This window comes from Hylobates moloch, unplaced genomic scaffold (assembly GCF_009828535.3).
Source record: "Hylobates moloch isolate HMO894 unplaced genomic scaffold, HMol_V3 SCAFFOLD_1, whole genome shotgun sequence".
In the NCBI taxonomy this organism is placed as follows: domain Eukaryota; kingdom Metazoa; phylum Chordata; class Mammalia; order Primates; family Hylobatidae; genus Hylobates; species Hylobates moloch.
The window spans coordinates 727670-742906 of record NW_026652276.1 but is presented as its reverse complement, the minus strand read 5'-3'; the positions used below and the strand labels follow the sequence as shown (position 1 = coordinate 742906).

At 55.5% G+C, this 15237-nt stretch overlaps 1 protein-coding gene across 1 annotated transcript in view; it reads left to right on the top strand.

The window, feature by feature from the left end:
- ANO7 (anoctamin 7) overlaps positions 1–13337 on the top strand; it is a 35545-nt gene extending 22208 nt beyond the window's left edge. The window contains exons 16-24 of the mRNA XM_032761448.2: positions 1353–1464; positions 1828–1882; positions 3920–4017; positions 5228–5373; positions 6817–7022; positions 7211–7353; positions 12326–12416; positions 12767–12886; positions 13010–13337. Of these exons, the coding sequence (XP_032617339.1) occupies positions 1353–1464; positions 1828–1882; positions 3920–4017; positions 5228–5373; positions 6817–7022; positions 7211–7353; positions 12326–12416; positions 12767–12886; positions 13010–13258 (1220 nt within the window). The 3' untranslated portion in view covers positions 13259–13337. The remainder of the gene's footprint in view (positions 1–1352; positions 1465–1827; positions 1883–3919; positions 4018–5227; positions 5374–6816; positions 7023–7210; positions 7354–12325; positions 12417–12766; positions 12887–13009) is intronic.
- Positions 13338–15237: the final 1900 nt, after the last annotated feature.

The following is a 15237-nucleotide window of genomic DNA, read 5'->3' as shown; positions in this document are numbered from 1 at the left end:
GGCTGGAGTGCACTGGCACGATCATGGCTCACTGTAGCCTTGACCTCCCAGGCTCAAGGGATCCTCCTGCCTCAGCCTCCTGAGTACCTGGGACCACTGTGCCCAGCTGAATTTTTTTTTTTTTTTTTGATGGAGACAGGGGTCTCACTGTGTGGCTCAGGCTGGCCTCGAGCTCCTGGCCTCAAGTGATCCTCCTGCCTAGGCCTCTCAAAGTGCTGGGATTACAGGCGTGAGCCACAGCACCTGGTTTTCTTTCTCTTTCTTATTTTTTGTTTTTGGCACCCCAGGTGGGACACAAACAATCCCTGGGTTAGGAAGCAGCGCCCCCCGTTTCTAAATGTGGTACAGATGGGAGTTGTCTCAGCCTCCCCAGAGGCCCCCTTGAAAGATCAGTGAGCAGGGCCTTCCTCCTGGGGGCGCTCGAGCACCCACGGAGTTCTCGCCCCTCCACAGGGCCCCTCCAGGCTGCGAGGTCCCCAGGTGGGAGAGGTCCCTCTGGGATAGGGCCGCTGAGCCTGTTGGGTGGCATGGGGGATCGGCCGCTGGGCTGGGCAGTCGCCTCTCAGTTCTTCCCTCCTCCTTCCTCTCCCATCGGTCTTCTCTTTCTCTGTCTCATTTCCTGAGGACAAACACTTACGACCAACCTATTCATTCCATAAGCTGCTGCCTCTCACCAGCCCTGCTCTAGCCCTGGGGGTGAATAGTCTTGAACAAAAGCTGGCAGCCCTGCCCTGGAGCCCAGGTTCTAGGAGAGGGGACAGAACTGGCTGCCTGCACAGCTGTAGAGAATGGGAGAGGGCTTAAGTGCCGAGGAGGAAGTGCCTCCCGGTGGGTGGCCAGGGGAAGGTGGGTGTCAGGGAAAGACCTTCGCAGGTGGCAGGTGTCTCAGGGAGAGGTTCCTGGTGTTGGACGGCCAAGGCAGGGCCCTGAGGGGAGCTGCCCAGCTGTTTCTGCAACTGTGGGGTTGCTGTGGGGTGTTGAGCCTCCCTTTCCCTCCTGTAACCTTTAGCCTTTTATGCTCCCGCCTCCGGCACCTGCACCATAGCCCAGTCTGCTGCACAGCCTTGGCGCCGAGCCTCTACTCTTTCTCTGACCCATCCCCTGACTCACCTGTGCGTACCACATTCATTATTAGTGTTGGGATATAGGGTATTATCAATTTTCCCAACTCCTCTTAATCAACATGTTTTTGGATGACTTTGGAGATGTCACACTTTGTCTCCTTCTTTAAAATATCTGGATGATATGGCCTTTTCCTCACCTGTGTGTGGCAAGGTGGTCCTAGGAGAGGGGCCCCTAGTTGGATGCTGGTGACTCCCCCAGGGACTGAGCCCGGGCTCTCCATGCCACAGAAATGCACCGCACCCAGAGCAAGTTCGAGGACGCTTTCACCCTCAAGGTGTTCATCTTCCAGTTCGTCAACTTCTACTCCTCACCCATCTACATTGCCTTCTTCAAGGGCAGGTTGGTGGGCACCTCTCCCTCTGGCCACAGCTCGCCCCTGCTTAGTTCTGCTCATGTTCCCTCTGCCTGGGCACCAGGCATCATCCAGCCGTGCTCAGGCAGGGTGGAGGATGGAACAGGAGACCCAGGCAGGGGACGGGGGCCCATGCCTCCCGGCACCTCTGAGCAAACGGGCTGCCCACCTCTTGGTCCCCACCCAGCTCAGGGGTTCACAGGAGGCCCAGCTTGCAGCCTGGACTCTACGCCACAGTTCGTGCTTCCTCCAGGGCAGGTGCAGCAGCTCCGCTCAGGCCTCCGGAGCCCAGGGAAGTGGGAGGAGACAGGAAGGATCCCATCCAGGCTCATGACCTTGACTTTTTCTAGGTTTGTGGGATACCCAGGCAACTACCACACCTTGTTTGGAGTCCGCAACGAGGAGGTGAGTGTGCCGGAGGCCCAGGGCTGGTGGATGAGCTGTGCGCTTCCTCTCACTTCCATTCGAGCTTTGATTTGCAGCAATTCCTCCCGCCACCGGCTACCTCATCGCCCAGCCAGGGCCAGCTGTGCATTTGACCACTCAGGGCTCCCAGGCTCTCTTCACCACTTATTCTGACCCCCAATATGCCCCATTCAAAACCACACCCGAAACACTCCAGGCCAGGCACAGTGGCTCACACCTGTCATCTCAGTACTTAGGGAGGCAGAGGGAGGAGGGTCGCTTGAGCCCAAGAGTACGAGACCAGCTTGGGCAACATAGTGAGTCCTCATCTCCACAAAAGTAAAAACAAGCAAACCAAAAACCCTGCCCCACCCCAGCTGTCCCAGCCCATATTACTTTTTCCCCATTTTAACCCAATTCACACCTGAGACAAGTGTGAGCCATGACGGTGGGCGCAGAGCCTCTGGCACACAGGCCCGCAGAGGCTGGCCTCCTCACAGGCTTGGCGTGCTGCCGCCATGGCTGTCAGGGATCTCCCTGTGGCCAGCTGTCCTCTCCCCATCAGCATGGTGGGCTCTGCCTGTGACTGTGTTATCTCTAAGAGTCTTAGTGGCTCCGTACCTCTAAGAGCCAGGTGTGAACCTGGTTTTTTCAGAAAGCAAATGGAAGTTCACCTGGTGGAGGATGAAGCATTGTTGTCATGGGGGTCCCTGCAAAGCAGACCCCAAGACAGAGATTCTGGTGCAAGTAATTGACGTGTGCATCACCCCGGAAGTAGTCTCCACTGTGCCACAGCCCCTCCAAGACACGTAGAGAAGCCCTCAAAACTGTCCCCGACACACAGCCCCTCCTGGGTGAGGGCCAGGCATGTCCCAGCAGCTGGGGTCGCAGGCAGCAGGGTGGGTGCATCTGGAGCCATCCACAGGTGGCCTCTGAGCTGGGCTGGGACCTAAGTGACCCCTGCTGAGTGACCCCTGGCCTGAAAGACCTCTTCTTCTGGAAGAGGAGGAGGAGGAGAGAAACTTGGCACGGGGCCTGGGCCATGAGCCAGCCCAACTGCAAAGTGGCTGCCCCCGAAGGGGGGTCTCCATTTCATGTGAGAGGGGACAGGGAAGGCTGGGGATGGAGTGGGGAGTGTGGCTGCCGGTGCCACAATGGACCAGCCCGAGGGCTCTCAATTGTAAGTGGGAAAAGTTCCCAACTCAAACTGGCTTAAACAAAAAAGGGAGTTTTCGGCTAGGCTTGGTGGCTCATGCCTGTAATCCCAGCACTTTGGGAGGCCAAGGCAGGTGGATCATGAGGTCAGGAGTTCGAGAATAGCCTGGCCAATATGGTGAAATCCCGTCTCTACTAAAAATACAAAAATTAGCCAGGTGTGATGGCACGCACCTGTAGACCCAGCTGCTCGGGAGGCTGAGGCAGAAGAATCACTTGAACCCGGGAGGCAGAGGTTGCAGGGAGTTTTCTTGGCTCCTGTGCTGAAAATGCTCAGGGCTATGCGGGCTTGGGTATGAATGTTCAGGGTGTTAAAAATGCTGCACTGCTATTCCCAGCGTTGCCTGTGTTCTCAGAAAGATCATCCCCATCTGGAGGGAAGGTGCCCTGCAGTGTAGCCGACACTCTCAGACTTAGCACCCCTTGCAAGGCACGTGTTCCCAGGAACTCCACCTCTCACTGGCTCAAACTGGGTCACCGATTGGTGGGCCCTGCCTCGTGGGTCTGTCCTGAAGCCAGAGGCTACAGTCAGCCCCATGTAACCCCTTGTGGGTCTCCAAAGGAAAACTGGGGTGCCATTAGGTACATATAGCAGCGCCCCCTGCAGCTGTTCCAATGCACAGTCTTCCAGCTGGACCTGGGGGCTCCTGTGAGGTCAGGAGGGGGTGTTATGGTGGGAGCGTCTCTGCAACCCTCGAGGTGCCCAAGGCATGTCAGAAGGGAGGTAGGGGCCGGGATGAGGGCCAGCTTTGAGACAAGAAGGGATGGGTGGGTGAGTGGCTGGTCCCCGTCTCCCAGCTAACCTGAGCCCTGCTGCCGTAGTGTGCAGCTGGAGGCTGTCTCATCGAGCTGGCACAGGAGCTCCTGGTCATCATGGTGGGCAAGCAGGTCATCAACAACATGCAGGAGGTCCTCATCCCGTGAGTCCCCCGCTCCTCCCTGGGTGGCATCCAAGGACCAAGGGACCCCAGAGCACCTGGCAGTAGCAGCCTCCAGCCCAGGCCTAGCTGGGAGAAGAGGTGAAGGGAAGGCACCTTGCCTGGGGAGGGGGATGGGGAGTGTGCCTGGCCGTCTGCCCCGGGCTCTGGGCTGCCTGCCCTGCAGCTGCTCTGTGGCTGGCTGAGGTCTTCTGGGCTATGGTTGTGGAAGACGCTACCCCTGGGACCAGCTTTGGCTGGGGAGGGGATCTGGGCTCCTGGGCCCAAGGCTGGGGTGATGGCTCTGTCCGTTCAGAGATGCTGCGGCTGGGCCAGAGTATTCCTTGGCATCCCCAGCCCCCAACGCAGCACAAGAGGGAGGAGGAAAAGGAGGCCCTAGGCCCCCAGGGTTGATCCTCAGACACCCCTGCCAGGGACACCCTGACCACAAGGCTCCCATCTCCCTAGTGCCACCTCTACTGGCAGGCACTGTGGCCCCCATCAAGGCAACTGGGTCCCCCTCCCAAGCCAGAGTCCTTCAAAGAGGCTGCCCAGGGCCTCTCTTCCCGCTCAAGGCCAGACTGACCTGAGCGCCCTCCCAGCGCCCCCTGAACACCTGATCTGCCCCCAGAAGGCAGCTCCCAAATCAGCACTGACTTTTCTGGGGCACCACAAATAGCAGTTGGGAGATGGTGGCCATGCCTCTTGGGACTATTGGTGCTGTGAAGCCACAAGACCATAAGGTGCAGGGTGGAGCTCTGTGCCTGGCAGAAGCAGGGCATGGATGAGTGACAGTGTGATAAGGCAACATGCACACATGCCCCTGTGTAGGACGAACCCAACACGTGGGCCTCCACATCTGCTTTCCCTGGGGCACAACAGTCGTCCTCGTCCACTCCCTCCCAACCTTGGCAGAGCTCTTGGCACTGCTTTGCAATTCTGGGAGGGGCCTATTACCCTTAAAGCCTTAAGGAACAATGTAGGGGGCTGCCCTCCCACATCTGACCAACAGACACAGACGCTTTCACTGAGTCCAATCTGCAAAGGTGTTGGCTCTCACTGTGTCCACCCCTCGGCCCCAGACCCCATCCCTCCCTGCTGCCCTTTAATTGCAAAGCAACAGGCTTGTCCTGGCCACATCTCCCGCAGGACTATAGCAGCCACTGAGACCCACGTTGGATCAAAGACCATTTTCCTGTATTTCCGTCCCCAGGAAGCTAAAGGGCTGGTGGCAGAAGTTCCGGCTTTGCTCCAAGAAGAGGAAGGCGGGAGCTTCTGCAGGGGCTAGCCAGGGGCCCTGGGAGGCCGACTATGAGCTTGTGCCCTGTGAGGGTCTGTTCGACGAGTACCTGGAAATGGGTAGGAGCCCGCTAGCAGCTGCGGCAGTGGCTGGCGCCGTGGGCAGGGATGGGCAGCCACTCTGCTCAGGGGCCTCCCAGCCTGACATTCCTCTGTCTGCATCTGCCCTGAAATGTGCTGTGGGGGTGGGGTGGGGACAGAGGGTCGGGCCCGTGGAGAATCCAGAAAGGAATTCTTTTCCCCTGAGAGTGCCCAGGAGGGTTGGCTGAGGACGGAGGGGCACCGGCATGGGGAGGAGGCCCCCGGGGCTGTTGCAGAGCTCCCCTGGGGTCCCTGGACCTAGAAAGCATGGGCCAGAGCAAGGAAAGAATTAGGAGAGCAGGCCCTGGGGCTCACAGAAGTCCTCCAAGGGTGAAGCCACACTGGGAGGCAGCGGCCTGGAGAGCTGATGTCCCCAGAAATCTCAATGCTCACGCTATTTGCAGACCTACCACTGTCACCTTACCAGGTGGCCAGTGCCAGGGGCTCACTGCCTGCACGGGTGGTGCACTCTGGAGGGTGGGTCTGTATCACCTGTGCTGTCCCTGCAGCACAGGGTCTGACTCTGAGCTGACAAAAGGGAGAAGGAATCATCAGGCAGTTTTTTTGTTTGTTTTTGTTTTGTTTTTTGAGACGGAGTCTCCCTCTGTCACCCAGGCTGGAGTGCAGTGACGCCATCTCGGCTCACTCCAACCTCCACCTCCCAGGTTCAAGCAATTCTCCTGCCTCAGCCTCCCGAGTAGCTGGGATTACAGGTGCCCACCACCATGCCCAGCTAATTTTGTATTTTTAGTAGAGACGGAGTTTCACCGTGTTGGCCAGGCTGGGCTCGAACTCCTGACCTTAGGTGATGCACCTGTCTCAGCCTCCCAAAGTGCTGGGGATTACAGGCGTGAGACACTGTGCCTGGCAGGCAGCTGTTAACCTAGCAAGCGGGCATGTGAGCCGGCAGGCCCTGGAGCTCCCCAGCATAGCCGTGGCATCTGTGGAAAGGGCGCAGGCCAGTTCCCAAGGCGAGGAGTGGACGCCCTGACCCTCCTCCACTGAACCCTGGACCCCAATGATCTCACTAGTAATTCTCGGCGAAGACCCAGAAACCCCTTCCAAAGAGCCATCTCCTAACAGCTCCCCTGAGGGGTGAGTGGAGAAGCCGGTTGTAAAATCAGAAGCAGGTTTCTGCCCCCACGCCTGCCCTGAGTTAGTCCCTGAGCTCACCGAGCCGGGGAAGGCCCGTGACCAGCCAGAAACACGGAGCGCAGGGCAGGACAGCCGGCCTGGGGCCGGTCAGGGGAGGTGGCCCTGGCGCTGCGCGGTCCAGGACGAGGGAGACCAGGAGGTGGGGGCGGAATGAGCCGCGATGGGGTGGCGGCACCACGTGGACTGGCCGGTCCTCCGCGGGGGGCGCGTTCCGAGGGCTGAGGGCGGACGGGGGCGGAGAGCCCGGCCGTGACCCCCGCCCCGCAGTGCTGCAGTTCGGCTTCGTCACCATCTTCGTGGCCGCCTGTCCGCTCGCGCCGCTCTTCGCCCTGCTCAACAACTGGGTGGAGATCCGCTTGGACGCGCGCAAGTTCGTCTGCGAGTACCGGCGCCCGGTGGCCGAGCGCGCCCAGGACATCGGCATCTGGTTCCACATCCTGGCGGGCCTCACGCACCTGGCGGTCATCAGCAACGTGAGGCCCCGGCGGGAGCGCGGGGCGGGGGGCAGCGGGGGCGCGCAGGGGCGGGGGCAGCGGGGACGCGCAGGGGCGGGGGCAGCGGGGGCGCGCAGGGGCGGGGCGGGGGCGCGCAGGGGAGGGGGCAGCGGGGGCGCGCAGGGGCGGAGCGGGGGCCGCCCCGCGCTGACCCTTCCGGCTCCCAGGCCTTCCTCCTGGCCTTCTCGTCCGACTTCCTGCCGCGCGCCTATTACCGGTGGACCCGCGCCCACGACCTGCGCGGCTTCCTCAACTTCACGCTGGCGCGCGCCCCGCTCTCGTTCGCCGCCGCGCACAACCGCACGTGCAGGTGAGCCCCGCGTCAGTCGGAGGGGGCCGCGGGCGCGCGAGGACTAGGCGGAGCGGGGCTCGGGTGGGGTAGGGGTACGGCGGTGGGGAGCCAGGAGGGGCGGGCGCCGCGGGGCAAGGCCGGGGGAGGAGGGAGGGAGCTGGGGACGCCCTGGGCAGGGGCTGGGGAGAGGTTCCCCGCGGGAAAGGACGGAGCTTTGCGAGGCTGGAGGGCAAATCGTGGATTCTAGGTGAATTGCTAGTTGGTTATAGAACCTGCAGAGCAGGTAGGATGTGCTTCACCTGCATTTGTGGAGACTTCCTTTGTGATCTGGTTACAATGAAGTTTTGCATGTGTTTCAATAAACTTGAAAAACATCATAGTCCCCTAATTTTGGAGCAAATCTGAACGGTAAAATTACGAAACCATAGGGTTATCGGTGTTTTCGTGTCGGTCTCAGGTTTAGCTTTTGCTCTATGTATTTTGAACTTTTTAGTTGTGTATGAATTCATACTTGTGATCTCTTCATAATGGATACTTACTTTTTCCTTTTATTCTATATCTTCTTTATTCCTCCTCTCCTGACTTCTGGCGGATGGGTAAAAGTGTTTTTTTTGTTGTTGTTTTTTATTCTTTTGCTTATTTGGAACCAATGGCATATATTTCTATTATTTTAGGTGTTACTCACACATTCTTTTCTTTTTCTTTTTTCTTTTTTTTTAGAGACTGGGTCTTGCTCTGTATCCCATTCTAGAATGCAGTGCCACAATTATAGCTCACTGCACCCTAGAATTCCTGGGCTCAAGCAATCCTCCCACCTCAGCTTCCTGAGAAGCCAGAACTGCAGGCGTGTGCCACCAGGCCTGGCTTTTTTCTTTTTTTTTCTTTAAAGAGATGAGGTCTCGCTATGTTATGTTACTCAGGCTAGTCTCAAACTCCTGGCCTCAAGCAATGCCCTGGCCTCCCAAAGCACTGGGATTACAGGCACAAGCCACCACACCCGGCTAGCACACATTATTAACTATATATTATCCTAACAAAGCCTGAATGAACTCAGTTTTGTTTCCTCTCTCTGTGTATGACTAGGATCTTCACATGCCTTACCACCTAGTGAGCACCAGTCTCTCCATCTTATTATTGTTACATGGAGTTTTAGTTTTATTGTTAAAAACACACATGAAGAAACATTTCAGTCATCTGTTCATCAAATTTGTGTATTTTGTTAACTTCGGTGGTTACAGTAATTTCTTATGTATTGCTTTCTCTGAGTTTTTTTTTCTTGCTGAAGTATATCCTTTAGTAATTCTTTCAGTAAAGGCGTGTGGTTAGTGGGGTCTTCATATGCAAAAGTGCATACACATATGTATGCATAGAGATATGTATCACGCATATGTATGATAATATCTCCATGCATTTTTGTCCTTCAGATAGCGGGTATAAAAGTGTAGGTTGAGTTATTTTCTCAGTAGACTCAGTTCTTTGGAAATACTATTCTTTTGTGACTTGGCTTTTCTGATTGGAAGCATTCATAGCATTTAAGAATTTTTCTGGCTGGGCACAGTACCTCATGTTTATAATCCTAGCACTTTGGGAGTCTTAGGAAGATGGATCACTTGAGGCCAGGAGTTCGAGATCAGCCTGGCAAACATGGTGAAACCCCGTCTCTACTAAAAATACACACACACACACACACACACACACAATCTGGGTGTGGTAGCACATGCCTATAATCCCACCTACTTGGGAGGCTGACTCACAAGAATCGCTTGAACCTGGGAGGCAGAGGTTGCAGTGAGCTGTGATTGTGTCACTGCACTCCAGCCTGGGCAACACAGTGAGATTGTCTCAAAAAAAAAGTTTTCTGTAATCCCAGCACTTTAGGAGGCTGAGTTGGGAGGGCTGCTTGAGCTCAGGAGTTTGAGACCAGCCTGAGCAACATGGTGAGACCTCAGTTTAAAAAATTAGCTGGGCCTGGAGGCATGCACCGGTACTCCCAGATCCCACCAGGCTGAGGTGGGAGGATCGCTTGAGCCCGGGAGGTCAGGGCTGCAGTGAGCTGTGATCATGCCAGTGCACTCCAGCTTGGGTAACAGAGACAGTCTCTTAAGACATTTTTTTGGCCTGGCACGGTGGCTCACGCCTGTAATCCCAGCACTTTGGGAGGCTGAGGCAGGTGGATCATTTGAGGTCAGGAGTTCGAGACCAGCCTGACCAACATGGTGAAACTCCGTCCCTGTTAAAAATACAAAAAAAGGCTGCGCACGGTGGCTCATGCCTATAATCCCAGCACTTTGGGAGGCCAAGACAATCCTGGTTAACACGGTGAAACCCCATTTCTACTAAAAATACAAAAATTAGCCGGGCGTGGTGGCGGGCGCCTGTAGTCCCAGCTACTCAGGAGGCTGAGGCGGGAGAATGGCGTGAACCCAGAAGGCGGAGCTTTCAGTCAGCCGAGATTGTGCCACTGCACTCAAGCCTGGGCGACAGAGCAAGACTCCGTCTCAGAAAAACAAGAACAACAACAAACAAAACCTGGGTGCGACAGTTCACGCCTGTAATCTCAGCTGCTCTGGAGGCTGGGGCAGGAGGATCATTTCAACTCAGGAGGCGGAGCTTGCAGTGAGCCGAGATGGTGCCACTGCACTCCAGCCTGGGCGACAGAATGAGACTGTCTCAGGAAAAAAAAAAAGAGAAAAAGAAAAAAAAAAAGCACTACCTTTACAGATGCCTGCTGGTGAAACAAATCAAAGAAAATGATTATTTTATTTATTTATTTTATTTTATTATGATTTTTTTGAGACGGAGTCTTGCTCTGTTGCCCAGGCTGCAGTGCAATGGCGTGATCTTGGCTCACTGCACGCAACCTCTGCCTCCTAGGTTCAAGCGATTCTCCTGCCTTGGCCTCCCGAGTAACTGGGATTACAGGTGCCCACCACCACGCCCAGCTAATTTTTGTATATTTAGTAGAGATGAGGTTTCACCATGTGGGCAAAGCTGGTCTTGAACTCCTGAGCTCAAGTGATCCGCCTGCCTCGGCCTCCCAAAGTGCTGGGATTACAGGCCTGAGCCACCTTTTGCGCCTGTCCTATTTTCTTTTTTCTTTGAGACGGAGTCTTGCTCTGTCACCCAGGCTGGAGTACAGTGGCATGATATGGGCTCACTGCAACCTCCGCCTCCTGGGTTCAAGTGGTTCTTGTGCATCAACCTCCCAAGTAGCTGGGATTACAGGCATGCGCTACCACACCCAGATAATTTTTTTTTTTTTCTGTATTTTTAGTAGAGACGAAGGTTTCACCATGTTGGCCAGGCTGGTCTCGAACTCCGAACCTCAGGTGATCTGCCCACCTTGGCCTCCCAAAGTGTTGAGCCACTGCACTTGGCCTAGGGAAGGGATTATTTTTTTTCTTTTGAGATGGAGTTTCCCTCTTGTCGCCCAGGCTGGAGTGCGGTGGCATGATCTTGGCTCACTGTAACCTCCACCTCCCAGGTTCAAGTGATTCTCCTGCCTCAGCCTCCCGAGTAGCTGGGATTACAGGTGCCTGCCACCATGCCCAGCTACTCTTTTGTATTTTTAGTAGAGACGGAGGTTTCACCATGTTGGCCAGGCTAGTTTTGAACTCTTGACCTCAAGTGATCCACCTGCCTCAGCCTTCTAAGGCACTGGGATGGCCAGGCACGGGGGCTCATGCTTGTATTCCCAGCACTGTGGGAGGCCGAGGCCAGTGGATCACAAAGTCAGAAGATTGAGACCATCCTGGCTAACACGATGAAACCCCGTCTTGACTAAAAATACAAAAAATTAGCTAGGCATTGTGGCACGGGCCTGTAGTTCCAGCTACTCAGGAGGCTGAGGCAGGAGAATCGCTTGAACCCAGGAGGCGGAGGTTGCAGTGAGCCAAGATCACGCCACTGCACTCCAGCCTGGGCAACAGAGCGAGACTCCGTCTCATAGATGATAGATAGATAGATAGATAGATAGATAGATAGATAGATAGATAGATAGATAGATAGATGATAGATAGATAGATAGATAGATAGATAGATAGATAGATAGATAGATAGATAGATAGATTAGATAGATAGATAAAAGTGCTGGGATCACAGGCGTGAGCCACCGCGCCCGGCTGAAAGAGTTATGTTTTGTGTAGTTCCGGAAACGTCTCCATCTTATTCCTTCCAGCAGTGCTTTTCTGCTTGTCCATTGTCGTCTGGAACTCCCACTGGGCTGTGGCCTGCTTCCCCCCGAGTGTGCTCTCTGTGTTGCCTGCAGGGTGGTCTCATCGTCACTGTCTCCCAGTCCCCATTCTCTCTTCTGCTGTGTCTGGCCACTTAAAAGTTTATTCCATTCATTTGAGGGATTTTTTTTCCAATGGCTCTATTTTTAACTTGCAATATTTGGTTTGTTTTTTTTTTCTTTTCCTACAAAGTTGACTCTGGTAATAGTTTTCATGGAGTGCAACATGTAACTTTATATTAGAAAATGGAATGTCACATCTTTACCATGTGACAGAGACACAGGAAGATGTCAAAGTCTGAAATAGCAAGTGAAGCTGAATGTAGCTTATGATAGGGAGGGAGGGCTCTGCTGGGCAGTCTCTGAGCAGGTGAACTGCTGATCTCACAGAGGTCAGCTATCAGCATATTTTCACCGTGTAAGTAGACTGATGTCATCCGTAGAAGCACAGACGTACTGGACTGTCACATCTACTAGAAAATAAAGCATTTGCCCCCTGGGGGGTGGGGAGGGTCCAGTTTAGCCCAATGGGGGACAACCCAGCACATCCACCTTTGGAACCCACCAGTTAAAGGTATTGTCAGAGTATCCTGTTTGGGAAGAATTCCCACTTCAGGCACCCTCGATGAAGAGCCAGGCCAGGAACATGGGATCAGAGAGCGAAACAGTGGAAAAAGGGGAGATGGGTTAATTCCAGAGGCACCTGCCCAGCCAACACTCAGCTCTGGCTCCACGCACTGAGTCCTGTGTCTGCTGCAGGTATCGGGCTTTCCGGGATGACGATGGACATTATTCTCAGACCTACTGGAATCTTCTTGCCATCCGCCTGGCCTTCGTCATTGTGTTTGAGGTAGCTGAGGCACCTGCTGGTTCTCCCATCCATGGCATGACGCCCCGACCCTGTGCTTTGCCTACTTCGAGCACGTGGTGAGGGGTGGGTGCCATCGCTTCCTGCTGTGTCATCTTGGTCAAATCAGAGCTCTTCTCTGCTCCTGCGTTTTCCCCGCCTGGCCTCATCCCTGGGCTCCAGAGCCACGAATGCTGGGGTGGCCTCTGCCCCTTCTGGGGTTCCTTTTCCTGCCCCGCTGCTTTCTGGCTCCACGCACAGCTGGGAGCAGGTGCCGGAGGCCCGGCCTGCCTGGCCCTGTGAAGGCCACTCTGGGCGTTTGGGTGGGGGTGAGTGCCTTCCTCTGCTCCCAGCATGTGGTTTTCTCCGTCGGCCGGCTCCTGGACCTCCTGGTGCCTGACATCCCAGAGTCTGTGGAGATCAAAGTGAAGCGGGAGTACTACCTGGCTAAGCAGGCACTGGCCGAGAATGAGGTGAACTGCACAGCCCAGTCTCGGCCCTCCCCCCAGCCCTCTCCCTATCCTTGTCAGTGGCTGCTGTACTTTCGGACACTGAGTCACATCCGTCTTCCTCTTGCTGCCCTTTTTGGGGGACAGGCTCTTTTTGGAACGAACGGAGCAAAGGATGAGCAGCCCCAGGGCTCAGAGGCAAGTCTGGGAGCAGCCAGGCCCCTGCCCCGTGCACTCCCTGAGGTCGCAGGGCCCTTCCCAGCCGCATACTGTGCCTCGTGGCCATGGCCTGCTCCTGGCCCTAATTTGACTTGTCCCTGCCCCCAACCCTCTCCCCAGCTCAGCTCCCACTGGACACCCTTCAGGGTTCCCAAGGCCAGCCAGCTGCAGCAGTGATGCCTGGAAGGACATCTGGTGGTCCTTAGGGGAGTGGCCCTGCTGTGGCCCTGCTGAGCCCTGTGAGCAGTGTCCTTTTCCTCTTCCCTCAGGCAATGGCTTTGTGAACCGCTGGCTGCTGTTGCGCCTCATCTCTGGGCACATTGCCTGCTTCCCCCCAGCGCCGGCTTCTCTCCTTAGAGTGCCTGTCACTCCATTCCCGGCAGGGAGGGACCGTCAGCTTACAAGGCCCTCTGTTTCCTGCTCCCAGACATAAGCCCACGGGGCCCCTGCACCCAAGGGACCCTGTCCCTCGGTGGCCTCCCCAGGTCCCTGGACACGACAGTTCTCATCAGGCAGGTGGGCTTTGTGGTCCTCGGCGCCCCTAGCCGCATCACCCTCTCCTCTTACACCTGGTGACCTTCGAATGTTGCAGAGCGCAGGGCCGTTCTCCCTCGTGTCCTCTGGACCCACCCGCCTCTTCCTGCCCTGTCCACGCAGGGACATCACCCACATGCCCCAGCTCTCGGGCCCTGTAGCTCTGTGTCCCCGGCCACAGCAAAGGTCTGTTCCACCCCTCTCTCCATCCCCAGTTATCTGGGTCCTCTGGGTTTTTCTGTTTCTTGAATCAGGCTCTGCTTTCCCCCTAGCCACTGTAGGCAGCCTCTGACAGTGTCTCTTTAATTGCATTCTGCAATTACATATGTCCTCTTGACCCTTGCCTGACTTCCCTCCCTCTCCCAGCTCCTGGCCCCTGGCCCAGGGCCCCCTCTTGCTGTTTTTACCTCTGTTCCTCGGGGCCTAGTACACAGCAAGCACCCAAATGGGGGAGGTTTTGGGATGAGAGGAGGAAACGTGTATACCTGTAACATCTGGTGGCTCTTCCCCCAGAAGTTTGTGTTTATACATAATTGTTTTCCACCCTGGATCGTCATGTGACGTGCAGTTTTGCCCTGTGCCGAGGAGCCACGTGAACCTTCCCCTGACTGTTGCTACCGTGCAACATTCCCAGTGTAGCCGTCCACTTGCTAAAAAATGGATCTGTGCTCATCTGTATTGATTTCCTTGGAGTTCTACAAGTGGAACTTAAGTGTCAAAATGAATATGTGGTTTTTGGCTGAGCGTCGTGGCTCACTCAGCAGTTTGGGAGGCTGAGGCGGGAGGATTACAAGGCCAGGAGTTCGGGACTAGCCTGTCCAACATGGTGAAACCCTGTCTTGACTAAAAATACAAAAATTATTCTGGGTGTGGTGGCGGGCATCTGCAATCCCAGCTACTTGGGAGGCTGAGGCAGGAGAATCGTTTGAACCCGGGAGGCGGAGGTTGTAGCGAGCTGAGATCACGCCACTGCACTACAGCCTGGGCGACAGAGCGAGACTCCGTCTCGGGAACACACACACAGAAAAAGAACATGTGGTTTTAATGTGCTTTGATGAGTACTGCCAAACTTACTCCACAGAAAAGGCCTCTTTCTGAACATCCTCGCCTGCGTTCTATTTAACCCACTGTGATGCCTGGCCTGAGGGCAGCATGCTTGCTTGTAGCATTTCTTTAGGATTTGCCACTTGTTCACCTGCCTCTTAGGAGCACTGTGCTCTGCCTCGATGGAAGGGCTCTTCCGGCAGGAATGAGGGCTCACAGGGTCCTGGGGCTGGACACCACCGGCCAGAGCATGGCAGACAGCACACACGGCTCGGGGCGGGGACCTCGGAAACTTTACCCAGAGAGCTCAGCCATTCCACGTGTGCTTCGCTCAGCAGTGTGCTTATTACAAAGCCACGTGTACTTCCTTCCAGTGGGTTGCTTTTTATTGTTGCCGTCTGAAACTCCAAAGTTTTAAGGTGAATTTATTGAAACGTAAGAAAATGCTCAGGTCATACAGGCTTCCAGGTAACAAACTGTTGTAACCAGCACGTGGGTAAAAGGCAAGTTCCATATCACCCGATGCCCACATGCGCCCTACCCTGTGACCCTCTCCCATCCAGGGCCCCGATGCCCAC